At 46.9% G+C, this 26658-nt stretch overlaps 1 protein-coding gene across 3 annotated transcripts in view; it reads right to left on the bottom strand.

Moving 5' to 3' along the window:
- The window catches only part of sfxn2 (sideroflexin 2), a 133142-nt gene that overhangs the window by 43588 nt on the left and 62896 nt on the right, over positions 1 to 26658 (bottom strand). The window contains exons 6-8 of one of the 3 annotated variants that reach the window (XM_073026916.1): positions 23995 to 24080; positions 21866 to 21926; positions 11953 to 12019 (exon numbers count right to left, since the gene is read on the bottom strand). In XM_073026916.1, coding sequence (XP_072883017.1) covers positions 11953 to 12019; positions 21866 to 21926; positions 23995 to 24080 — 214 coding nt within the window. The remainder of the gene's footprint in view (positions 1 to 11952; positions 12020 to 21865; positions 21927 to 23994; positions 24081 to 26658) is intronic. The other 2 variants (XM_073026918.1, XM_073026917.1) reach the window with 2 other exon arrangements.

The raw sequence follows: 26658 nt of genomic DNA, 5'->3' as shown, positions 1-26658 counted from the left end.
AATTTCTCCAGGGTAGGCATCCCTGGAAGAGACTTCGCCGTGTAGTACTCCAATCACAAAGAAGAGACAATCAGCAGATTGGAAATCCAAGCAACACAAACAAAATGCCGGAGGAGCTCAGCAGGCCAGGCAGCATCTGTGGAAAGGAGTAACCAGTCGACGAGCAGATTTTCTCTTGCCCCTGACAGTGGGGAGGGCTGTGACGTGATGGAACCCTCTGCAGCCCCTTGTGGCATCTAATCGAGCCTGTGATGCAATGAGCCAGAATGCCCCTCATCATACACAGAACACTGCAGCACAGAACCGGCACGATGTTGCGGTGGCCTCATAACTTACTTTAAGATCTATCAAATCCTTCCTCCCATGTAGCCTTCCACTATTATGTCATCCATGTGCCTATCTACGGTTTCTTAAATGGTCCTGATACATCAGCCTTTGCCACCAGCCCTGCAGGATGTCGCATATTCACCACTCTCTGTGTAAAAAAACTTAGCTCTGACTTCTCTTCTGTAATTCTTCCAATCACCTTAAAATCACACTTCCTCATATTGGTCATTTCTTCCTTGGGAAAAGGACTCTGGTCATCCACTCAATCTATGCCTCTTATCATCTTGTACATCTCGATCAAGTCACTTCTCATCCTCCTTCACTCCAAAGAGAAAATCCTTAGCCTGCTCAATCTATGCTCATTAGACAATGCTTTCTAATTCAGGCAGCATCCTGGTATATCTCCTCTGCACCCTCTCTAAAGCTTCCAGATCCTTCCCATAATGAGACGACCAAAACTGAGCACAATATTCTGAGTGTGATCTAATGAGGATTTATGTATAGAAAGTTATGAGTCTGCTTTGAGTCGTGTTCTCCAGATGGAGCCATTATGCCTCCTTACAACGTTCCTAATCTGCTCTTCAGTCCTCTATGGAGTCAGGTGCCATCAGCCGACTCACAGTGAAGAGAGAAGAGAAGATGACATTGTTGGGAGCAGCTGGTTAACTGGATGTTGGCAATAGACACATCAGCAGTACTTTCCTGTCCCAGCATTATAGCCTGAGGGGAAGGCCACACCTGACTGAACATTTTGTATTAGTACAGTTAGCTCCAGAGTGACTACATAGTTATTTCTGGAGACAAAGCTGATGTCTGCATAGCAACACTTAAGGACTTTGTCTGCCAAGAGTCGCAGAGCAATCAGTGGGTGCGGCTGTATTCCTGACTTGTTTGAACAATGCTCCTTGAAAAACAAAGTTGCCCTTCCCGCAGGCTGAACAATTTTCCTCACAGTCAGACTACAAAAAAAATCTCCTGAGATATATTCATTCCATGGTAACAGCAGCTGTATTGCTCTAAAATGCTTATTAACATCATCACCAGGAGGACATTGTGCTTGTAAATTCTTGCCAAAGGCAGCACCAAACATCAGATATCTCAGCCACTGTAAGAGATAACCAGAGAGTAATCACAGAGTACATAGCAGGAAAGTTCAGAATCTCAGAATCAGGTTTATTATCTCTGGCATGTGTTAACTTAGCTGCAGCAGTTCAATGCAATACGATGTACGTAATATAGAAATAAAATATAAATATGTATATCAATTACAGTAAGTACACAACAACCCACACAAAGTGCTGGAGTAACTCAGCAGGCCAGGCAGCATCTATGCAAAAGAGTATTGTCGATGATTTGGGCCTGCTGAGTTCCTCCAGCATTTTAACATAGAACATAGAATAGTACAGCACATTACAGGCCCTTCGGCCCACAATGTTGTGCCAACCCTCAAACCCTGCCTCCCATATAACCCCCCACCTTAAATTCCTCCATATACCTGTCTAGTAGTCTCTTAAATTTCACTAGTGTGTCCGCCTCCACTACTGACTCAGGCAGTGCATTTCACGCACCAACCACTCTCTGAGTGAAAAACCTTCCTCTAATATCCCCCTTGAACTTCCCTCCCCTTACCTTCAAGCCATGTCCTCTTGTACTGAGCAGTGGTGCCCTGGGGAAGAGGCGCTGGCTGTCCACTCTGTCTATACCTCTTAATATCTTGTACACCTCTATCATGTCTCCTCTCATCGTCCTTCTCTCCAAAGAGTAAAGCCCTAGTTCCCTTAATCTCTGATCATAATCCATACTCTCTAAACCAGGCAGCATCCTGGTAAATCTCCTCTGTACCCTTTCCAATGCTTCCACATCCTTCCTATAGTGAGGCGAGCAGAACTGGGCACGGTACTCCAAGTGTGGACTAACTAGAGTTTTATAGAGCTGCATCATTACATCGCGTCTCTTAAACTCTATCCCTCGACTTATGAAAGCTAACACCCCATAAGCTTTCTTAACTACCCTATCTACCTGTGAAGCAACTTTTAGGGATCTATGGACATGTACTCCTAGATCTCTCTGCTCCACACTACCAAGTATCCTGCCATTTACTTTGTACTCTGCCTTGGAGTTTGTCCTTCCAAAGTGTACCACCTCACACTTCTCCGGGTTGAACTCTATCTGCCACTTCTCAGCCCACTTCGGCATCCTATCAATGTCTCTCTGCAATCTTCAACAATCCTCTACACTACCTACAACACCACCAACCTTAGTGTTGTCTGCAAACTTGCCAACCCACCCTTCTACCCCCACATCCAGGTCGTTAATAAAAATCACAAAAAGTAGAGGTCCGAGAACAGATTCTTGTGGGACACCACTAGTCACAACCCTCCAATCTGAATGTACTCCCTCCACCACGACCCTCTGCCTTCTGCAGGCAAGCTAATTCTGAATCCACCTGGCCAAACTTCCCTGGATCCCATGCCTTGTGGAACCTTGTCAAGTGCCTTACTAAAATCCATGTAGATCACATCCACTGCACTACCCTCATCTATATGTCTGGTCACCTCCTCAAAGAACTCTATCAGGCTTGTTAGGCACGATCTACCCTTCACAAAGCCATGCTGACTGTCCCTAATTGGACCATGATTCTCTAAATGCCCATAGATCCTATCTCTAAGAATCTTTTCCAACAGCTTTCCCACCACAGACGTAAGGGTCACTGGTCTGTAATTACCTGGACTATCCCTACTACCTTTTTTGAACAAGGGGACAACATTCGCCTCCCTCCAAACCTCTGGTACCATTCCCGTGGACAACGAGGACATAAAGATCGTAGCCAGAGGCTCAGCAATCTCTTCCCTTGCCTCATGGAGCAGCCTGGGGAATATTCCGTCAGGCCCCAGGGACTTATCCGTCCTAATGTATTTTAACAACTCCAACACCTCCTCTCCCTTAATATCAACATGCTCCAGAACATCAACCTCACTCATATTGTCCTCACCGTCATCAAGTTCCCTCTCATTGGTGAATACAGAAGAGAAGTATTCATTGAGGACCTCGCTCACTTCCACAGCCTCCAGGCACATCTTCCCACTTTTATCTCTAATCGGTCCTACCTTCACTCCTGTCATCCTTTTGTTCTTCACATAATTGAAGAATGCCTTGGGGTTTTCCTTTACCCTACTCGCCAAGGCTTTCTCATGCCCCCTTCTTGCTCTTCTCAGCCCCTTCTTAAGCTCCTTTCTTGCTACCCTATATTCCTCAATAGACCCATCTGATCCTTGCTTCCTAAACCTCATGTATGCTGCCTTCTTCCACCTGACTAGATTTTCCACTTCACTTGTCACCCATGGTTCCTTCACCCTACCATTCTTTATCTTCCTCACCGGGACAAATTTATCCCTAACATCCTGCAAGATATCCCTAAACATCGACCACATGTCCATAGTACAATTCCCTGAAAAAACATCATCCCAGTTCACACCCGCAAGTTCTAGCCTTATAGCCTCATAATTTGCCCTTCCCGAATTAAAAATTTTCCTGTCCTCTCTGATTCTATCTTTTTCCATGATAATGCTAAAGGTCAGGGAGCGGTGATCACTGTCCCCCAGATGCTCACCCACTGACAGATCTGTGACCTGACCCAGTTCGTTACCTAATACTAGATCTAGTATGGCATTCCCCCTAGTCGGCCTGTCAACATACTGTGACAGGAATCCATCCTGGACACACTTAACAAACTCTGCCCCATCTAAACTCTTGGAACTAATCAAGTGTCAATCAATATTAAGGCAGTAAAAGTCACCCATGATAACAACCCTGTTATTTTTGCACCTTTCCAAAATCTGCCTCCCAATCTGCTCCTCGGTATCTCTGCTGCTACCAGGGGGCCTATAGAATACCCCCAGTAGAGTAACTGCTCCCTTCCTGTTCCTGACTTCCACCCATACTGACTCAAAAGAGGATCCTGCTACATTACCCACCCTTTCTGTAGCTGTAAGAGTATCCCTGACCAGTAATGCCACCCCTCCTCCCCTTTCCCCCCCTCTCTTACCCTTTCAAAGCACCGAAATCCAGGAATATTGAGAATCCATTCCTGCCCTGGTGCCAGCCAAGTCTCCGTAATGGCCACTACATCATAATTCCATGTATGTATCCAAGCTCTCAGTTCATCACCTTTGTTCCTGATGCTTCTTGCATTGAAGTACACACACTTTAGCCCTTCTACCTTACTACCTTTACACCCTTTATTCTGCTGCTCTTTCCTCAAAGCCTCTCTATATGTTAGATCTGGCTTTACTCCATGCACTTCTTTCACTGCTCTATCGCTCTGGGTCCCATCCCCCTTGCAAATTAGTTTGTGTGTGTTGCTCAGATTTCCAGCATCTGCAGATATTCTCTTGTTTATGTACAGAAGTACATATATGTATACTGTATAGTTTAATTAAAAAGAGTGCAAAAACAGAAATAATATGTATTTTTTTAAAAAGTGAGGTGTTGTTCATGGGTTCAATGTCCATTTAGGAATTGGAAGGCAGAGGGGAAGAAGCTGTTCCTGAGTCACTGAGTGTGTGCCTTCAGGCTCCTGTAGCTCCTCCCTGATGGCAACAGTGAGAAGAGGACATGTCTTGGACACTGCCTTTGGACAATGGACACTGCCTTTCTGACGCACCTTCAAGATGTCTTGGGTACCACTAAGGCTAGTGCCCAAGATGGAGCCGACGAATTTTATGACTTTCTGTCGCTTCTTTCGGTCCTGTGCAGTAGCCCCCCCCCCCCCCACCTCTACCCCCACCTCCCCCCATTCCAGACGGTGATGCAGCCTGTCAGAATGCTCTCCATGGTACATCTATAGAAGATTGAATATTTTAGTGACAAACAAAATCTCTTCAAACTCCAAATGAAGTATAGCTACTGTCTTGTCTTCTTCATAGCTCCATTAACCTATTGAGAACGGGTTAGATCCTCAGAGATATTGCCACCCAGGAACATGAAACTGTCACTCTCTCCACTTCTGATTCCTCTATGACGATTGGTTCATGTTCCCTCGACTTACTCTTCCTGAAGTCCACAATCAGCTCTTCTGTCATACTGGCATTGAGCGCCAGGTTGTTGCTGCGACACCACTCCACTAGCTGGTATATCTCTCTCCTGTATGCCCTCTCATCTCCATTTGAAATTTTATCAAAAATGCTTGTATCATCAACAAATTTATAGAAGGCATATGAGCTATACCTAGCCACACATTCATGGGTGTAGAGAGAGTAGAGCAGCGGGCTAAGCACACCCCCCTGAGGTGTGCCAGTGTTGATGGTCAGCGAGGAGGAGATATTATTACCAATCTGCACAGACTGTGGTCTTCCGGTTAGGAAGTCGAGGATCCAGTTGCAGGAGGAGGTAGCGAACCAATCAGCACAGATTGTGCTCTTTTGTTAGGAAGTCAAAGATCCAATTTCAGAGGGAGGTACAGAGGCCCAAGCTCTGTAGTTACCGATCAGGACTGTTGGAAAGATGGTGTTAAATGCTGAGCTATAGTCAATAAAGAGCATCCTGACACAGGTGTTTGTATTGTCCAGGTGACCTAAGGCGGTGTGAAGAGCCATTGAGATTGCATCTGCCGCTGACCTATTGTGGCGATAGGCAAATTACAGTGGGTGCAGGTCCTTGCTGAGGCAGGAGTTCAGTTGAGCCATGACCAACCTGTCAAGGCATTTCATCACTGTAGGTGTGAGTGCTACTGGATGATAGTCATTCAGGCAGCCCACACTACTGGCACTGGTATAATTGTTGCCCTTTTTGCAGCAGGTGGATAGTCTGACTAGATCACAGCAGACGCCGAACCCCTGGTTCATCCACGGCTTTTGGTTTGGGATTGTACAGCAAGTTTTCGTAGGCACACACTCATCCACACAAGCTTCAATGGAGTCGGTAACAACTGCAGCATACTCATCCAGATTTGATGATGAATCCCTGAATACAGTCCAGTCCACTGATTCAAAGCTGTCCTGTAGGCGCTCCTGTGCTTCCCTTGTCCATACCTTCTTGGTCCTCACTACTGGTGCTGCAGTCTTCAGTCTCTGCCTATACTCAGGGAGTAGAAGTACAGCCAGGTGGGCAGACTTTCCAAAGTGTGGGTGGGGAATAGCACAGTAAGTGCTCTTGACGGTGGTGTAACAGTGGTCCCGCGTGTTATTTCCTCTGGTACAGCAGGTGATTTGTTGATGGTAATTGTTTAGTGAGTTTTTTCAGGCTGGCCTGGTTAAAATCCCCCAAAATGATAGTGAAGGTGTCAGGGTGCGCTGTTCTGTGTATGTTGATCCCATAGCTCAGATCACCCAGAGCCTGTTTGACATTGTCCTGAGGTGGAGCGTACACTGCTACCAAAATGATCGCAGAAACCTGCGGCTGGTAAAATGGATACTTAAGTTCTGATCTTCTGGTAGTCCCATCAGCTGCCGTGAGATTCCTAGTGTAAACAAGGAGTAATACAGCGTTCTTTTCTTTTTACACAGGCCCTTTGGCCCATCTTCTCCATACTGACCAACATCTCAATTGCCTGTATTTGGCCCATATCGCTTTAAACTAGGTGTTCCTGTTATGAACGTGATATAACTCTGAGGGGCCGAAGGGTACAAAGTCACCCCCTCCTTTTTGAGAATCGCAAGATCGCTATTAATTCAGGTCTGAGACCCAGGAAATGAGAGAGAGACATCCAGAATACACATGGTTTGGAATGTGTCCTGACCTCAGCGAAACGGAACCACTGATAACGGCCATTGTCTCTTGGAGAAGGAATTGTGTATTGAGTACTGTACTATTCATTGAAACCCCTCTGGGGACAACCAGAGTAGGCTGGTTGAGGGATTGCATCATCCCAACCTGATTGACATCTGAGACCCCGTGAGTAAGGATAAAAGAGGGGTCTGGAGAACAACCCCTTTAGACGCACCAGGAGAAATGCTAGAAATCCCGTTACAGCGTTTAATAGCGACAGCCGGTGGGGGCTCGTGTGCGTCCTCCCTTGCCTGGGTTGGCGGGCTCACCACGGAAGAATGGTTTAGCTAAAGGAGAGACCACGAGTGAATACCACGACAACGAGACTCCGACGAATCGAAAATCATAAAAGGAAAGTCGGCAAGTTTTTCTCCCAAATCTCTCTCTCTCTCCAACCATTGCAACCCAGCGGTCCCCAAAGGCTGCAGCCTGCATGAACTGAGTGAACTTTATATTTCCATCGGACAATACATTATCCCCTAGATAACGATAGAGCTTATTTCTTATTGATTATTATTATACCCGCACTTTTAGATTTAGTATTGACGACGTATATTATCTGTATATTTGCATTGATATTATTTTTGTGTATTTTTACTAATAAATACTGTTAAAAATACTATCATCAGACTTCAACGGACCTCTCTATCTTTGCTGGTAAGTGACCCAGTTACGGGGTTCGTAACATTCCCAAGTTTTTTTATGCCATGGACCCCTACTGTTAACCAAGGGGGTCTGTGGACCCCAGGTTGGGAACCCCTGGTTTAAACATTTCCTGTCAATGAGTTTATCCAAATGTCTTTTGAATGTTGCTTTTGTATACGCTTCATCCGTATTTTCTGGCAGCTCATCCCATATAAGCAGCACCTGTTGTGTGAAGAAGTTGTCTCTTGGCTCCCTGTTAAATATTTCCCTTCTCATCTTCAACCTATACCCTCTAGTTTTTTGTTCCCTCTCCCTGGGAAAAACACTGTTAGCATTTACGTCCTTCACCAATACTATGGCTCGTGGGACAATGCTGACAATTGATAAAGATTATTATTAAAAGCCGGAGAAACCACTTCAGTTGTTTGGGAAGTCTAGGAACAGCTGGCATGATTCAAAAATTAGACCCAGCCCTCTGCAAAGCGGCTAGATGTTCTGATAAGGACAATATTGGAAATTTGAAACCACGAAGCGCAGCTGAAACTTTGAGGTCAATTCAGATTCTGAGTTTGAGCGATTGACTGTGATAACTAAAAGTGTATCAAGGAATGCAAAATGAGGTCGATGGAATGAAGTCAAAGATCAACATGATTTTTAAAGCTGTAGAATAGATTTGCTAACTGACCAGTGAAGCACCAGCTCCCTGAGTTTATACTGAGTGGGGGGTAGGGGGCTTTCCAAAGGCCAGCAGCTTCTGAGGCAGGGCTCATGACTATATGCTGACAGGAATTTCTGGGCCTGCAGCCAGATTCACCTGTTTTGCAGTGTGTTTAACTGGAGTAGCCAGTTCTGATGAGGAAATGACATTTTTCTTTTAAAGGAAGAGAGTTTTATAGTTAAGAAGTCAGTCCACTTTTGAGAACATTAGAAGCTTGTTTTTCATGGAAATTTCCATCAAATAGACAATTGTTTCTCACATTTTGTGACAAGACTACAAGAGCAGCTTAATATGGGGTACAGTACCACAGATCTTAGAAACTTCTTACTTCCTTCTCGTGGCTACATTTTCGTATTTTCACAATTTGTCATCTTTTGCACATTGGTTGTTTGTCTGTCTTTGCGTGTAGTTTTACATTGTTTCTGTGATGTTTCTTTGTGCCCAGAAAAAAATGCAGACACCTGGGTCTAGCAGGTAGCTGTGGTCAGCACAGACTGGTTGGGCTGAAGGGCCTGTTTCTTTGCTGAATGAGTCTGAGTCCCATTCACCCATAAAGCCTCCTCGCTCACTCACGCATTTAAGAATGCCTTAGTTTTAAAATGTCATCCTCACTTTTCCTCAATCTCTTCCAGCTTGCCTACTCTCGGAGATATCTATGCTCCTCCGGACTGCCAGGAAGCATTCCCAAATGTAATCACTTTGCCATCAGTGGCAATGTCAGAAGCCAACAAGTGCAGAAGCTTTGGAATTCTTTCCTCTTCCAATCTGTCGCTTTGATCCTTGCATATGAAGCAATCCAGCGTGTAAGTGCAACCACGAAGAAGGCATTGCAGCCTCTCTACTTCCTTAGGAGTCTGTCTAAAACTTTGACAAACTTCTATAGATGTGTAGAGGGAAGCATGTTGACTGGCTACCTCACAGCCTGGTACGGAAACCAGGTATGGTTGAATGGAAACTACTACAAAAAGCAGTGGATATGGCCCAGTCCATTACGGATAAAACCCTCCCAACCATTAAGATATGTACATCAAGTGCTGTCGCAGGAAAGCATCATCCATCATCAGGGACCTCCACCACCCAGGGCATGCTCTCTTCTCGCTGCCGTCATCAGGTAGAAGGTACAGGAGCCTCAGGACTCGCACCACCAAGTTCAGGAACAGTTGTTAGCCCTCAACCATCACGCTCTTGAACAAAAGGGATAACTTCACTCAACTTCACTTGCCCCATCATTCAAATGTTCCCACGACCAATGGACTCACTTTCAAGGATTCTTCATCTCATGTTCTCAATATTTATTGCCTATTTATTATAATTATTAGTATTCTTTCTTTCTTTGCACAGTTTGTTGTCTTCTGCACTCTGTTGAACACCCAAGTTGGCAAGGTCTTTCATTGATTCTGTTATAGTTACTATTCTGAAGAATTATTGAGTATGCCCACAAGAAAATGAATCTCAGGGCTGTATATGGTGACAAATATGTACTTTGATAATAAATTTACTTTGAACTTGGAGTTTGAACCTCTTGGTCAGTTGCCCTAACAGTTCCTCGTGGGATGGATCCTCTTTTCCTTTGGATTGATAATGCTTCTGCGAAACACCCTGGGGCAAATTGGCAATTTTAAAGCTGCCGTATTAACGTGGCTGAGAAAGGTTTGTGTCAGGAGTTGAAAAAATCTAGATCTTGTCTGGTTTATTTGTTGGTTCTACTGCACAGAGTTACCAATTCTTCTAGGTGGCCCGATGAGATCCTCATTTCTAATCGCAATTCAGGGCCACTAGTTGGAGGGAGACACACACAGGTAGCATCAGGCGTGCAGGAAGAGGCTGCCAGCTGGGTTGTGCAGGTACAGCTGGACTGGGGTTGTGGCTGAACACAATCTTGTCCACATTCCTCGGCATTCATTTCACCAGCAACCTTTCCTGCTCCCTCCATACTGATGCACCGATCAAGAAAGCATATCAGCGTATATACTTCCTGAAGCATCTGAGAGGATGTGGCTTGCCCATGAGGACTCACTTGAACTTCAACAGGTCCACTACTGGAAGTATCCAGGTGTTGCCGTTCAGCCTGGTCCAGGAACTGTTACCCTGGTCTGACAGCGCACGAAAGCTCATTCCATTTCAGACTTGTAACTTCCTTCCATCCAGTCCATCTTCACGGTGCATTGCTTCAGGAAGGATAAAAGCATCAACAAGAAGAGCTGCCACTCTGGCCATTCTGTTTTCTCTCTTCTATCTTCTGGGGGAATATACAGGAGCTTGAAAGACCAGACCCAGGAACAGCTTCTTCCCCACTGTTATCAGACTTCTGAAACAAAAACCTTTTTCACATCCATTCCTGGTGGTCCTCCCAAGTTCCTGAACCTTTAATTCTACCTCTTCCGTTATTTTATTTCCACATTGCTTTGGATTGTGCTCATTGTTGTACATAAAGCTTTCATTATTACCATACGTCCCATTTACTCTGTAAGATTCACACGAGCAAGGAATTTCATTGCACCCTGGGTGTGTATGACAATAAACTAACCAGAATTTGAATGTTACTCAATGCATTTGAGATGCCAGAGCATTTCAGGCAGCATTTGAAGTCAAACAAGCTGTGAGGATGAACCAGAGACAGGGGCAGCAACTTTCCATCCCCTGTAGCCAGCGCAGGACTCAACACTGTCCACGGTTTCAAAGGTACGTTTAATGTCAGAGAAATGTATACACTATACATCCTGAAATGCTTTTTCTTCACAAACATCCACAAAAACAGAGTATTGCCCCAAAGAATGAATGACAGTTAAGGGTTAGAACCCCAAAGCTCCCCCCCACCATTTCATTTCCGTTTTGCCAAGGGTCATCAAATAAGTGATCAAATCTATTAAAAGTCAGTTTCACATTGGGACTTCGACTCATGGGCTAGTGGCCCCGTACCGTAATTATCAAGGTGTTACAGAAAGGTAGGCATCTAAGGATGGAGGTATTTGGGGATGAAAGAACGTGGACAGCCAACAACACAAAAAAAAGGTAATGGATCTGCACTAATGTATGATCTTTAACCTAGTGAAACAACCCAACAGATGAACCTATGAGAAGATCTAAGCTTAATGGAGCAAAACCAGAAAAGATGATAGTGAGAGTACTAGCAGTGACCTAAACAATTCCAACTAGAAAGGAATAGACGTGAGAGAGCAAGAATGGGTCACGGTGACCCCATGCTATTCGAGGACTCAATATCTAATTGCTTGCGAATAATTACATACCAATGCATTACTAAATTGGTTGAGGCATTCAGAAGGCTAGTCAATATTCCAGATTTAGAAATGGACTAAGAAGGATGGAGGAGGTAATACGTAAACAAGAGTGGGCCAATGGGACTGGAGGATTTTATCTCACCAACTGTCTAGGCTGCCATCTTGGTCCATTACATCATTGGCGGACTATCTTCTTGTCTAACCAAAGATGGTTCTGAGCTATCTACGGACTCAGATGTTGTTTATTTAGATACTTACTCATTCCTGGAGCGGCCATGGTAACTCTAGAGATCACCACTTGCGTGATACCCTTCACAGCTGCAATCTGAAATGCAAACGTGCACGTAAGAGACATATCAGTGGGAGGTGGGGGGGGGTGTGGGGTTAGGGAGGAATCAGTTGACAAGGATTTGCAGTTTATTTGTAACCCCCAAACCATCATTTACAAAACAATTGACTGAGAGGTTTTCTCCCCACAGTGGACAACGTGACCTTACCTATAAACAAGTGAGCTGGCAGAACAAGGAAGAAGGAACGCCAGTGTTAACTCTATAAACACTGGCATAACATGAAAATATATAAAGAGCTTAAGGCGACTCAACGCTACGCTCAGACAGGTAATGGGTGCCTTATTTCAAGGATCTATGGCATTTCAAAGCACTGGTGTTTGTTTTCTAATGCAAGGAAGCAGGTTACAGATCTTGAAATAGTAGACAATTATTACGAAAGTAGAGCAATGATTCTGCTGGTGGTTTATTTGTTCAGTCATGTTAAATTCCTTGATGCAAGCTTTTAACCGTAGCATAAATGAGTTAGCAGCAGCTTGCCCAGAGGACTGTCCTGCAACTATCAGGCTACAGGAAACACTGCAGGCAGGTAGGTCCTGTGAAGGGTCTCCGCCCAAAATATTGACGGTCTATTCCTCTCCAGGGATGCTGAGTTCCTCCAGCATTCGGCGTGTGTGGCTAAACGATTTTTAATTTGGAGAGACAGCACGGTAACAGATCCTTCCAGTCCAATGAGCTCACAACGCCCAACTACACCCATGTGGCACACTAACCCGCCGAGTGTGGGAGGAAAACGGAGCACCTGGAGCTCGTGGAGGACATACAAGCTCCTCGCAGGCGGTGGACAGATTTAAACCCTGGCTTGGTGACTCTGTAACATCACCGAACTGACCGCTACGTCACCATGCTGGCCCGAATTGGTCTCTTCTTCCACTCACACCTTTCCAAGAGTGACTGGGAGATGCAGCCAGAATCCACCGACGTTCTGCCTCCCCACATGCAATAGCTGCAGCCAAAACGTGGAGGTAGGAACTAGGTACAATGACCACTTAAAGCACAAACCCCTCCTACCTCTGGAGGGACGGTCTGAGATATGGTCCTTTATCTATGGATGCCTTTCTTCACGTGAAAGGACTCCTCCCAGGCGTCCATATCCAACTGGGAACACACTTTGACCTGAACTTGGCTGTTCTTCACCATGGGGAGGGAGCTGACTGGCAAACCCTGAGGGTGGTGGGGGGGTCCCCATGCTCTCACTGACTCAACCACTAGGAAGGCCTGGCCATTACACACTATTACAGGGCAAGCACACTGGTTCTTTTGGCACCCCACCCCTGTCAGCAGGTTGGCAGAAAAGCAAAAAGGAACAATAGTTTAAATTCATTCATTATTCCCTGATTTATGCTACAATGACAAGGCAAACTACATGAACATTTTAAAAGTATAAGAATTAGGTTGGGACAAGAAATTAGAAACAGAAGCAGCAGGAGACTATTTAACCAGTAAGGGTAGTACAGTATGGTGACATTTTAAACCAGCAGCGATCACAATTGGGGTTCTGCTGTCCGCAAGGAGTTTGTACACTCGTCCTGTGACCACGTGCCTTTCCTCCGGGTGCCCCACTTCCCTCCCAGTGAGATCATGACGAATCTCCACTGCAAGTGTGGGTATCCACAACCCTCTGGGTGACAGAATTCTGAAGATCTAATGCACATTTAGGTAAATTTTCCCCACAGTTTCAGCGCCAGGTTGTGAATACTTCATTCAGAAACTATGACCACAACTCCGGCCGGGTATACTGGTAGGAAAACTCCAGGGGGGGTATACTGGTAGGAAAACTCCGGGTGGGGGTATACTGGTAGGAAAACTCCGGGGGGGAGGGGGGTACTGGTAGGAAAACTCCGGGGGGGAGGGGGGGGTACTGGTAGGAAAACTCCGGGTGGGGGTATACTGGTAGGAAAACTCCGGGGGGGAGGGGGTACTGGTAGGAAAACTCCGGGGGGGAGGGGGTACTGGTAGGAAAACTCCGGGCTCCGGGGGGGGGGGGGGTACTGGTAGGAAAACTCCGGGGAGGGGGGTACTGGTAGGAAAACTCCAGGGGGGGTGTACTGGTAGCAAAACTCTGGGGGGGGGTGTACTGGTAGGAAACTCCGGGGGGGGGGGTACTGGTAGGAAAACTCTGGGGGGGGGTGTGTACTGGTAGGAAAACTCCGGGGAGGGGGTACTGGTAGGAAAACTCCGGGGGGGGAGGGGGGTACTGGTCGGAAAACTCCGGGGAGGGGGGTACTGGTAGGAAAACTCCAGGGGGGGTGTACTGGTAGGAAAACTCTGGGGGGGGGTGTACTGGTAGGAAACTCCGGGGGGGGGTACTGGTAGGAAAACTCTGGGGGGGGGGGTGTGTACTGGTAGGAAAACTCCGGGGAGGGGGTACTGGTAGGAAAACTCCGGGGAGGGGAGGGGGTACTGGTCGGAAAACTCCGGGGAGGGGGTACTGATAGGAAAACTCCAGGGGGGGTGTACTGGTAGGAAAACTCTGGGGGGGGGTTGTACTGGTAGGAAACTCCGGGGGGGGGGGGGTACTGGTAGGAAACTCCGGGGGGGGGGGTACTGGTAGGAAAACTCTGGGGGGGGGTGTGTACTGGTAGGAAAACTCCGGGGAGGGGGTACTGGTAGGAAAACTCCGGGGGGGGAGGTACTGGTAGGAAAACTCTGGGGGGGAGGGGGTACTGGTAGGAAAACTCCGGGGGGGAGGGGGGTACTGGTAGGAAAACTCCGGGGGGGGGGTACTGGTAGGAAAACTCCGGGGGGGGGGTGTACTGGTCGGAAAACTCCGGGGAGGGGGGTACTGGTAGGAAAACTCCAGGGGGGGTGTACTGGTAGGAAAACTCTGGGGGGGGGTGTACTGGTAGGAAACTCCGGGGGGGGGGGTACTGGTAGGAAACTCCGGGGGGGGGGGTACTGGTAGGAAACTCTGGGGGGGGGTACTGGTAGGAAAACTCTGGGGGGGGGTGTGTACTGGTAGGAAAACTCCGGGGAGGGGGTACTGGTAGGAAAACTCCGGGGAGGGGGTACTGGTAGGAAAACTCCGGGGGGGGAGGTACTGGTAGGAAAACTCTGGGGGGGAGGGGGGTACTGGTAGGAAAACTCCGGGGGGGAGGGGGGTACTGGTAGGAAAACTCCGGGGGGGGGGGGTACTGGTAGGAAACTCCGGGGGGGGGGGTACTGGTAGGAAACTCTGGGGGGGGGGGTACTGGTAGGAAAACTCTGGGGGGGGGTGTGTACTGGTAGGAAAACTCCGGGGAGGGGGGTACTGGTAGGAAAACTCCGGGGGGGGAGGTACTGGTAGGAAAACTCTGGGGGGGAGGGGGGTACTGGTAGGAAAACTCCGGGGGGGGGGGTGTACTGGTCGGAAAACTCCGGGGAGGGGGTACTGGTAGGAAAACTCCAGGGGGGGTGTACTGGTAGGAAAACTCTGGGGGGGGGTGTACTGGTAGGAAACTCCGGGGGGGGGGGTACTGGTAGGAAACTCCGGGGGGGGGGGGTACTGGTAGGAAACTCTGGGGGGGGGGTACTGGTAGGAAAACTCTGGGGGGGGGTGTGTACTGGTAGGAAAACTCCGGGGAGGGGGTACTGGTAGGAAAACTCCGGGGAGGGGGTACTGGTAGGAAAACTCCGGGGGGGGAGGTACTGGTAGGAAAACTCTGGGGGGGAGGGGGGTACTGGTAGGAAAACTCCGGGGAGGGGGGTACTGGTAGGAAACTCCGGGGGGGGGGTACTGGTAGGAAACTCTGGGGGGGGGGGTACTGGTAGGAAAACTCTGGGGGGGGGGTGTGTACTGGTAGGAAAACTCCGGGGAGGGGGTACTGGTAGGAAAACTCCGGGGAGGGGGGTACTGGTAGGAAAACTCCGGGGGGGGGAGGTACTGGTAGGAAAACTCTGGGGGGGAGGGGGGTACTGGTAGGAAAACTCCGGGGGGGGGGGGTACTGGTAGGAAAACTCCGGGGGGGGGGGTGTACTGGTCGGAAAACTCCGGGGAGGGGAGGGGGGTACTGGTAGGAAAACTCCAGGGGGGGTGTACTGGTAGGAAAACTCCGGGGGGGAGGTACTGGTAGGAAACTCCGGGGGGGGGGGGGTACTGGTAGGAAACTCCGGGGGGGGGGGTACTGGTAGGAAACTCTGGGGGGGGGTGTGTACTGGTAGGAAAACTCCGGGGAGGGGGTACTGGTAGGAAAACTCCGGGGAGGGGGGTACTGGTAGGAAAACTCCGGGGGGGGAGGTACTGGTAGGAAAACTCTGGGGGGGAGGGGGGTACTGGTAGGAAAACTCCGGGGGGGGGGGTACTGGTAGGAAAACTCCGGGGGGGGGGGGTGTACTGGTCGGAAAACTCCGGGGAGGGGAGGGGGGTACTGGTAGGAAAACTCCAGGGGGGGTGTACTGGTAGGAAAACTCCGGGGGGGAGGTACTGGTAGGAAAACTCTGGGGGGGGTGTGTACTGGTAGGAAAACTCCGGGGGGGGGGGGGTACTGGTAGGAAAACTCCAGGGGGGGTGTACTGGTAGGAAAACTCTGGGGGGGGTGTACTGGTAGGAAACTCCGGGGGGGGGGGGTACTGGTAGGAAACTCCGGGGGGGGGGGGGTACTGGTAGGAAAACTCCAGGGGGGGTGTACTGGTAGGAAAACTCCAGGGGGGGTGTACTGGTAGGAAAACTCCGGGGGGGGTGTACTGGTAGGAAAACTCCAGGGGGGGTGTACTGGTAGGAAAACTCTGGGGGGGGTGTACTGGTAGGAAACTCCGGGGGGGGGGGGGTACTGGTAGGAAACTCCGGGGGGGGGGGGTACTGGTAGGAAAACTCTGGGGGGGGGTGTGTACTGGTAGGAAAACTCCGGGGAGGGGGTACTGGTAGGAAAACTCCAGGGGGGGGGGGTACTGGTAGGAAAACTCCAGGGGGGGGGGTACTGGTAGGAAAACTCCAGGGGGGGGGGGTACTGGTCGGAAAACTCCGGGGAGGGTGTACTGGTAGGAAAACTCCGGGGGGGGAGGGGGGTACTGGTCGGAAAACTCCGGGGGGGGGGGGGGTACTGGTCGGAAAACTCCGGGTGGGGGGGTGTACTGGTAGGACAGCACCATTAATCTAGTACCTGAAATAGCACGTAAAGAAGCTGACAGATTCTAAGGAGAATCTTCAACCCATTACCAGCAAACCGTCTTAAAAGAACTGCTGCAGAAATTGGGATAGAGTATGGTTAGAGAACAGTAGATGATCTTAAGTAGTTTCTGGGTGCTGAGAACATTTTCAAAAGAAGGAAGATATTTTTGAAGCAATACATCATTATTAGGACATACAGAACATAGAATAGTTCAGGCACAGTACAGGCCCTTCAGCCCACCATATTATGCTGACCTTTTAACTTACTCTAAGATCACTCTAACACTTGCCTCCTACACAGCCCTCCATTTTTCTATCATCCATGAGTCTATATAGGAGTTTCTTAAATGTATCTGTCTCTACCAGCACCCCAGGTAGTGCACTCCACATACCCACCACTCTCTCTGTAAAAAACATACTTCTGACGTTCCCTCTCCCATACTTCCCTCCATTCACCTTATACCTCCTCGTATTAGGCATTTCCATCCTGGGAAAACGCCTCTGGCTGTCTACTCGATCTTGTACACCTCTATCGAGTCACCTCTCACTGTCCTTGGCTCCAAAGCAAAAAGGCCTAGCTCACTCAAATTTTCAAGACATATTCACACTGGAATCAGACATTGCTGGAAAGTTTTGCCTTTGTATTAACTCAGGAGCACTTCCTCTGTTGAATTCAATGTCAGTAATTTGTGTTTGATTCTGGGAACAGCTAATTATATTCCAAATATTTCCCGAGGGCAAATCGGAAACTAGGCTGCATTCCACATGAGGGAGGGTTAAAAAGCAATGTGTAGGAACAGTCTGGTGCCCCTCCTAGTGGCTATTCTCAAGAGCAACAGTGATTATCTGTTTGCTGGTTCATCGCCTGCCCCCTGAACAAGCTGTAAATCAGCAGCTCTGGGGCCTTTCGTGGGGCAGTGTGTTGCTGCTGTGATTTAGTTAATAAGGCAGCCCCGAGCAGCTCCTTCACTGTTTCAGCTTCACAACGCTTCCCGCCAATACATCTGCTGATTTCCCAGTTAATGCACTTGGGCCCAAATTAAACACCTCACTGTCTGCTCAGTCATTGGCACAACAGCAGCTCCTTTTTTACCGCGTGGGATTTCTGAGTAAGACGATGGTCCAAACTGCATTGTACTATAACCTGAGCAACTGACTCTGACATCACTGCGGGTTCTAAAACTGAAAAAAAAACCAAACGGGACAACATTGACCATTGAGTAATATACAGACTGGGAGAATGGGCAAAGAAGTGACAGGTGGGACACAGTGTAGGGAAGTGTATGGTCATGTACTTTGCGAGAAGGAATTAAAGCATAGACTATTTTCTAAGCAGAGAGGAAATTCAAAAATCCGAGATGCAAAGGGATTTGGGAGCCCTCGTGCAGGATTCTAAAGATTAATTTGCAGATTGAATCACCGGTAGAAGGAATAAAGATGTAGACTATTTTTTAAAATGGGGTACAGATTCAGAAATTTGACGTGCAAAGGGACTTGGGAGTCCTCGTGCAGGATTCTCTAAAGAGCAACCTGCAGGTTGAGTCTGTGGTGAGGAAGGCAAATGCAATGTTGGCATTCATTTCCAAAGGACTAGAATATAAAAGCAAGGATGTAATACAGAGACTTTGGAAAGGAGTTGGTTGGACCATATTTGGAGTATTGTGAGCAGTTTTGGGCCCCTTATCTGAGAAGAGATGTGCTGGCATTGGAGAGGGTCCAGAGGAGATTCACGAGAATGAAAGGGTTAAAACTATGAGGAGTGTTTGTAACATAGAAAAACTACAGCGCAATACAAACCCTTCAGCCCACAAAGCTGTTCTGAACATGTCCTTACCCGAGAAATTACCAAGGGTTACCCATAGCCCTCTATTTTTCTAAGCTTCATATACCTGTCCAGGAGTCTCTTAAAAGACCCTATCATATCTGCCTCCACCATCGTCACCAGCAGCCCATTCCACACACTCACCAGTCTCTGTGTAAAAAATTTACCCCTGATATCTCCTCGAAACCTACCTCCTACCACCTTAAAACTGTGCCCTTTTGTGCTAGCCATTTCAGCCCTGGGAAAAAGCCTCTGACTATCCACACGATCAATGCCTCTCATCATCTTGTACACCTCTATCAGGTCACCTCTCATCCTCCATCACTCCAAGGAAAAAAGGCTGAGTTCACTCAACCTATTCTCATAAGGGATGCTCCCCAATCCAGGCAACATCCTTGTAAATCTCCTCTGCACCCTTTCCATGGTTTCCACATCCTTCCTGTAGTGAGGCGACCAGAACTGAGCACAGTACTCCAAGTGGGATCCGACCAGGGTCCTCTATAGCTGCAACATTCCCTCTCAGCTCCTAAACTCAATCCCACAATTAATGAAGGCCAATGCACCTTATGCTTTCTTAACCACAGAGTCAAACCTGTGCAGCTGCCTTGAGTGTCCCATGGACTTGGACCCCAAGATCCCTCTGATCCTCCACACTGCCAAGAGTCTTACCATTAATACTATATTCTGTCATCATATTTGACCTACCAAAATGAACTACCTCACACTTATCTGGGTTGAACTAACAACTGTCACTTCTCAGCCCATTTTTGCATCCTATCAATGTCCCACCATCACCTCTGACAACCTTCCACACTATCCACAACACCTCTAACCTTTGTGTCATCAGCAAACTTACTAACCCATCCTCCCCACTTCTTCATCCAGGTCATTTATAAAAATCACAATGAGTAGTGGTCCCAGAACAGATCCCTGAGGCACACCACTGGTCACTGACCTCCATGCAGAATATGCCCGTCTACAACCACTCTTTGCCTTCTGTGGGCAAGCCAGTTCTGGATCCACAAAAGCAATTTCCCCTTAGAACTCATGCTTCCTTTCTTTCCCAATAAGCCTTGCATGGGGTACCTTATCAAATGCCTTGCTGAAATCCATATACACTACATCTACAGCTCTACCATCATCAATGTGTTTAGTCACATCCTCAAAAAATTCAATCAGGCTCGTAACGCATGACCTGCCTTTTACAAAGCCATGCTGACTACTCCTAATCATATTATGCCTCTCCAAATGTTCAAAATCCTGCCTCTCAGGATCTTTTCCATCAACTTCCCAACCACTCTTTGACAACTCTGGGTTTGTACTCACTGGAGTTTTGGAGAGTGGGGGGGGGGACCTCATTGAAGCCACCGAATATTGAAGGTAGATGGAGAGGACATGGAGAGTTTGCTTCCTTCAGTGTGATAGTCTAGGACCAGAGGGCACATCCTCAAAACTGGAAGGTGCTCCTTTACAATAGAGACGAGGAGGAATTTCTTTAGCCAGTGGGAAGTGGATCATGGATTCATTGTCACAGACGGCTGTGGAGGTCAAGTAGTTATGTATATGTAAAGTGGAGGTTGATAGGCTCTTTAAAAGTAAAGGTGTCAAAAGGCATTAGAATGGGGTGGAGAGGAAAATTAAATCAACCACAATCGAATGGCAGAATGGACTCGATGGGCTGAATGGCCTAATTCTGCTCATACATCCCATGGTCTAAGCAGGTAAACACTGACTTTGCACCACAGGGTAAACCTGTGAAAGTAAATTAAAGCAGGTTATAGAGCACAGAACAGTACAGGCCCTTCAGCCCACAACGTTGTGCTGACACTTTAACCTACATTTAGATCGATCTCACATAGTCTCCATTTTCCTTTCATCCATCTACCTACTGAAGAGTTTCTTAAATCTCCCTCAACCATTGTCTCTGGCAGTTCATTCCAAACACCTACTGCTCTCTGTTAAAGAGAAATCTGACATCCACAGCCCTGTTCCTTCAAACAGCTTAAAAATGTTGCCCTCTAGTAGTAGCCATTTCTGCCCTGGGAAAATGTCTCTGGCTATCCACTATGCCTCTTATCACCTTGTACACCTTTATCAGGTCACCTCTCATCCTCCTTCACTCCAGAGCGAAAAGCCCCAGCTTGCTCAACCTATCCTCATAAGACATGCTCTCTAATCCAGACAACGTCCTCTGCACCCTCTCTAAAGTTTCCACAGCCTAACTATAACAAGACCATCAGATACTCTACGTGTGATCTAACCAGAGTTCTACAAAGCTACAAAGCTCTTGAAGTCAGGCCACAGATCAGCCACAATCTCATTTATCAGCAAGATTGGGCGTAGGCAGAGGTTTGATACCTGTATATGGATTTATTTCATGTTTGACACTCTGTGAATTAAGTTGATCAAAGCTGATGAAGGTGTCTCACTGATACATACAGGTGTCAGCTTTATTCAGCTTACTATTGTCTTTAATCAGGAAATTCAAGACCCATCCCAATATTTCAGCATATAATCTAGTTTGAGAATCCAATGCACTGGAACAAAGAGCTTCCCTTCCTTTCAGATAGAAGTTCAATACTATTCAATGGCATTTTGTAGCCACAACTCTTTCTGGCAGCAAATTCGGTTCACTCTCACTGATCTTCCTCCGTGCAAGATCAGTAACAAGCAGCAGGAATCCATGTCTTCAATTCATGATGAAATACTATTTAAAAATACGTAGATAATATTGTTTCAAATAAAACACACTCAACAATATTACTGTATATTCATGGATGGGGCACAATATTGCAGGATTTAGAGAACACCTTGCTTACTGCCACTTGGCCCATCAAATTAATGATAGAACAGATTTCCACGGGAAAAAAAAGCATTTCTACATTGTCATATTGGTTTACTAAAATGCATATTTACCCTGGATTCTCCCAGCTTGTTCTCATTTTCATCAGTCACAGTGATTCCATTTATAATTTCTCTAAAACACAGAAGAAAACTTAATTCAAACACTGAATATCAGCTCCTGTTTAACTGCGTCCATTTGAGCCCGAGTGGCTGGCCAGAAATAGCTTCCCAGATGCCGTAGGCTGTGAATTGATTATTTTACAGAAATGGAGTCTTCCCATCCAATTCATCAGGTTTCATCCCTTCCCCAACTGAGGGTGCTGGCATGTGTCCTGAAACAGACCAACCTGTACCTTACCTTGTTCCAGAAGTTATCTTAATCAAGACGCTGAGACACTCTGTTAGAAGTTTATCGAACTCTGTCTAAGTGGCTAGCTTAACATGCTCCTGTCATCACCAAACATGCTCTCAAAAAGATTTGCCATTTCTGCCCTAAGTTTATAAATTCTGACCTGACTGATCAGAACTGAACACAAAGATTTTTAAGTTATTTGATACCTTACAAGTAGTTAGGCTGGTTCATGAAAACAAGAACTTCATTTTCTATTTGCTAACTTGCTAAGATCTATTGTGTTACCTTTACTTCAGTCTTCTTTGTCCTTGCTTTATAAAGCCTCTGATCACTGGAAAAATTGATGATCTTTTAGAGAAACAGGTATACAGGACATTTTAATGCCCTTAGAAATCTGTTGGTTGCACTTCTTCTTGCCTTTCTCTGTTCCTCAACTGATATTATGCCGGTTGGCAGCAGTTAGTGTAATGCAAGTACAGTGACAGTGGTCAGGTACAGTTACTGCCGCTGTCTGAAGAAAAAGAATTTCAGGATGTATATTGTATACATTTCTCTGACATTAAATGTACCTTTGAAACCTTTGAAGACGTTTCTATGTTTTCCCTGCCTGGGTTTTTTCTGGGTGCTCCAGTTCCCTCGCACACTCCAAAGACTTACGGATTAACAAGGTAATCGGTCACATGGGTGTAATTGGGCCGAGGGGAACTCATTGGGTCTGATGGACCTGTGGTCCTCTCTAAATAAATAATTTCCAGTCTCTGGATTTCTCTGCCTCAATTTTTTCTCAGTTCAAGTATAGGTTCTCCTCCTTTCCTCAATAATGAGGATGCACCATTTGGTCCATATCTGATTGAAAATATCCTCGAAGAAGCCCCATACTGATTCACTAATTTGATTCGTCGGGTGTGAGGTCTGCCCGATGAGGGAAGTTTCAATGCAATGGACTAATCCTCACACGAGTTTAAAAGAGTACAGAGTGATCAAGATGAAACAAGATTCTTGGAAAAGTTACTAAGATAGACATCGAGGGGTTCTTATCTTTGACCGGGAATTAGAGTCTCTGGGTACAAGGCAGCTATTTACCATTGGCAGGGGGGAATACTTTTCCGTTGTTATGAAGTATTCAGCGGACTGTGAATGCTCAACTGTAGGGACTGATAGGGCTTTGGACCGATGGAATCATGGGATATGAGCACTAGTCTGGAAAGTGGAGAAGGTGGACAGTCAACCAGGATTTTGCTGAATGTTGGAGAAGGTGAACGGTCACATATGGCACACAGCTGCTATTTTGCTTCCATGGAAATGAAGACACATTGCATGATGAGCTACACCAGTTTTTCCTGAAACATTAAGAACTATGGAACTTCATAAGTCCTTCATCTGGCAGTCCACAGGCTCTCAACTATTCCAGGCAGGACTGGCACAAACACATTAAAGAAATTAGTTTTATTTCTCACATCAAAACGTACATTGAAATGCGTCATTTGCGTACAATCAAGTCAGTGAGGAGTGTGCAGGGGGTCAGCCTTCAATGTGTTGCCAAGGTAGCATGGTCACAACTTCCTAACCCTAACCTGTACATCTGTGGACTGTGGGAGGAAACCCACATGGTCACAGGAAGAGAGTACAGTTTCTTTACAGACAGCGCTGGGAATCGAACCTTGTCTGGATTGCCGATGCTGTAAAACAATTGCTCTAACCACTACGCTACACTGCTGCACCACATGTTACATAAAGTTAACCCAAGATTTCTCATCATTAATGAGGCTCTCTAAAGGGCCCCTCTCAAATACGTTACAACATTTAATGACAAAAAAAAACACTGGATGAAACAAAGAACTGGACTTACTGCTGTCTCATCATTGGAATGTTTACACAGTTAGCAGCTGCCACGGCAACAAAAGGGACCCAGCGGGCCAGTAAAGGTGGAGCTTTCTGGGGAAAGAAAATCAATGGCAAACCTAAGCATGAATCTCTTCAGTTAACTATCATGGTCTACATTCCTCTCCAATCAGATTCCTTCTTCTTCAGCCCTCGATCTCTTCCACCTATCACCTCCCAGCTTCTTATTTCATCCACCCTCCCCCACTCACTAATCTTTTCCCTCACCTGGTGTCACCTATCACCTCCCAGCTTGCATTCCCCCCCTTTCCCTCACCTTCTCATTCTGCCCCCTTCCCTTCCAGTCCTGCTGAGGGGAATTGTCAGGGGATACATTTTGAATAAGAAATAACAACTGTCACATAGACAGTCCTGATGAAGGGCTTCCGGCCCGAAACATCGATTGTTTCTTTGCCTCCACAGATGCTGCCCGACCTGCTGAGTTTCAGGCCACGTCTGGCATGTTGCATACAGTTTTGGTCGCCTCACTACAGGGAGGATGTTGAGGCTTTGGAGAGGGTTTAGAAAAGGTTTACCAGGATAATGCCTGGTTTAGAGGGCATGTGCTATCACGAGAGACTGGATAAACTTAGATTAGCCCTGGAGGCTGAGGGGAGATCTGATAGAGGTTTACAGGATTATCAGAGGCATAGATAGAGTGGACAGAGAGTATCTGTTTTCCAGGGTTGAAATGTCTAATATCAGAGGGCATGCATTGAAAATGAGAGGGGGGTAGGTTCAAGAGGAACGTGAGGGGTAAGTTTTTTTTATTCGGAGTGGTGGATGCCTGGAATGAGCTGCCCGGTATGGTGATAGAGGCAAATGCATTAGAGGCTCGTAAGAGACGTACGGATAGGCACATGGATAATTACTAAATATTAATAACTATTATTATTATTTAAATGGTAAAAGAATTGCAGCACGCTGCTGTGCAGAGGGACTTGGGAGTGCTTGTGCATGAATCACAAAAGGTTGTTTGCAGGTGCAGCAGGCTATCAAGGAGGCAAATGGAATGTTGGACTTCACTGCTAGAGGAATTGAAGCTAAGAGCAGGAGGTTATGCTACAACTGTACAGGGTATTGGTGAGGCCGCACCTCGAGTTCTGCCTACAGTTTTAGTCTCCCTTCTTGAGGGCTCTGGAGGTGGTGCATAGGAGGTTCACCAGGTTGATCAGAAATGAGGGGGTTAGATTATGAGGAGAGTTTGAGTCACCTGGGACTGTACTCGCCGGAATTTAGAAGAATGAGAGGAGTATAAACTAATGAAAGGGATAGATAAGATAGAGGCAGGAAAGCTGTTTCCACTGGTAGATGAAACTAGAGCCAGGGGACAACCTCTAGATTCGGGGGAGTAGATTTAGGATGGAGATGAGGAGAAACTGCTTTTCCCAGAGAGTGGTAAATCTGTGCAATTCTCTGTCCAATGAAGCAGTGCAGGCTACCTCAGTAAATATATTGAAGATAAGGTTGGATAGGTTTTTGCATAGTAGGGGAATTAAGGGTTATGGAGAAAAGGCAGGTAGGTGGAGATGAGTCCATGGCCAGATCAGCCATGATCTTATCGAATGGTGGAGCAGGCTCGATGGGCCAGATGGCCGACTCCTGCTCCTATTTCTAATGTTCTTATGGATGTGAGGAGGATAGAGGGATATGGACATGGTGTAGGCAGGAGGGATTCGTGTTTGGATATTGATTTGCTTTTTAGCTGGTTCAGCAGGACACTGTGGGTGGAATGGCCTGTTTCTGTGCTGTACTGCTGTGTTCTATGTTTTGTGTGTTGCTCAAGATTTTCAACATCTGCAGAATCTTTTATGCTTATTAAAGGGACAGTGAGCTTGCTTATCTCAGTTCTGGTGAAAAAAAATAACGAAATGAAGGAATGAAGTGGATGGCACTGATTTTCTGCGGCAGACAGATGGAAGAACAGAACAGAGTCCAGTGTGCTGCTCTGCATGGTACGGAGCCAAGAGCCCAGCCCCTCAGATCTACACTGCTTTAATGGTGTTGATGACTTCATTGAAAAGCCATGTGTAGTCAGGTTTCTTTCTTTGCCCAATTTAAAATAAATACTGTAATTGTAATGAATCTTGTGTAGTGATTTGATCCGTACGAACAGTATGCGGACCAGGTTTTGCACAAGATCACAAGACGTATGAGCAGAGTTAGGCCATTCATCCCATTGAGTCTCCTCTGCCATTTCATCATGGCTGATCCATTTCCCTCTCAACCCCAATCTCCTGTAACCTTTCACACCCTGACTAATCAAGTGTGCAGTGTGTCATTTGTACCAATGACCCTCAGAACGTACAGTGCAGTGTGTCGTTTGTGCCAATGACCCTCAGAACGTACAGTGCAGTGTGTCGTTTGTGCCAATGACCCTCAGAACGTACAGTGCAGTGTGTCATTTGTACCAATGACCCTCAGAACGTACAGTGCAGTGTGTCGTTTGTACCAATGACCCTCAGAACGTACAGTGCAGTGTGTCGTTTGTACCAATGACCCTCAGAACGTACAGTGCAGTGTGTCGTTTGTGCCAATGACCCTCAGAATGTACAGTGCAGTGTGTCGTTTGTGCCAATGACCCTCAGAATGTACAGTGCAGTGTGTCGTTTGTGCCAATGACCCTCAGAAC

The sequence above is a fragment of the Hemitrygon akajei genome, chromosome 23, assembly GCF_048418815.1.
Source record: "Hemitrygon akajei chromosome 23, sHemAka1.3, whole genome shotgun sequence".
Lineage (NCBI taxonomy): Eukaryota > Metazoa > Chordata > Chondrichthyes > Myliobatiformes > Dasyatidae > Hemitrygon > Hemitrygon akajei.
The sequence above is the reverse complement of the archived record's forward strand: the minus strand, read 5'-3'. Positions and strand labels throughout refer to the sequence as shown.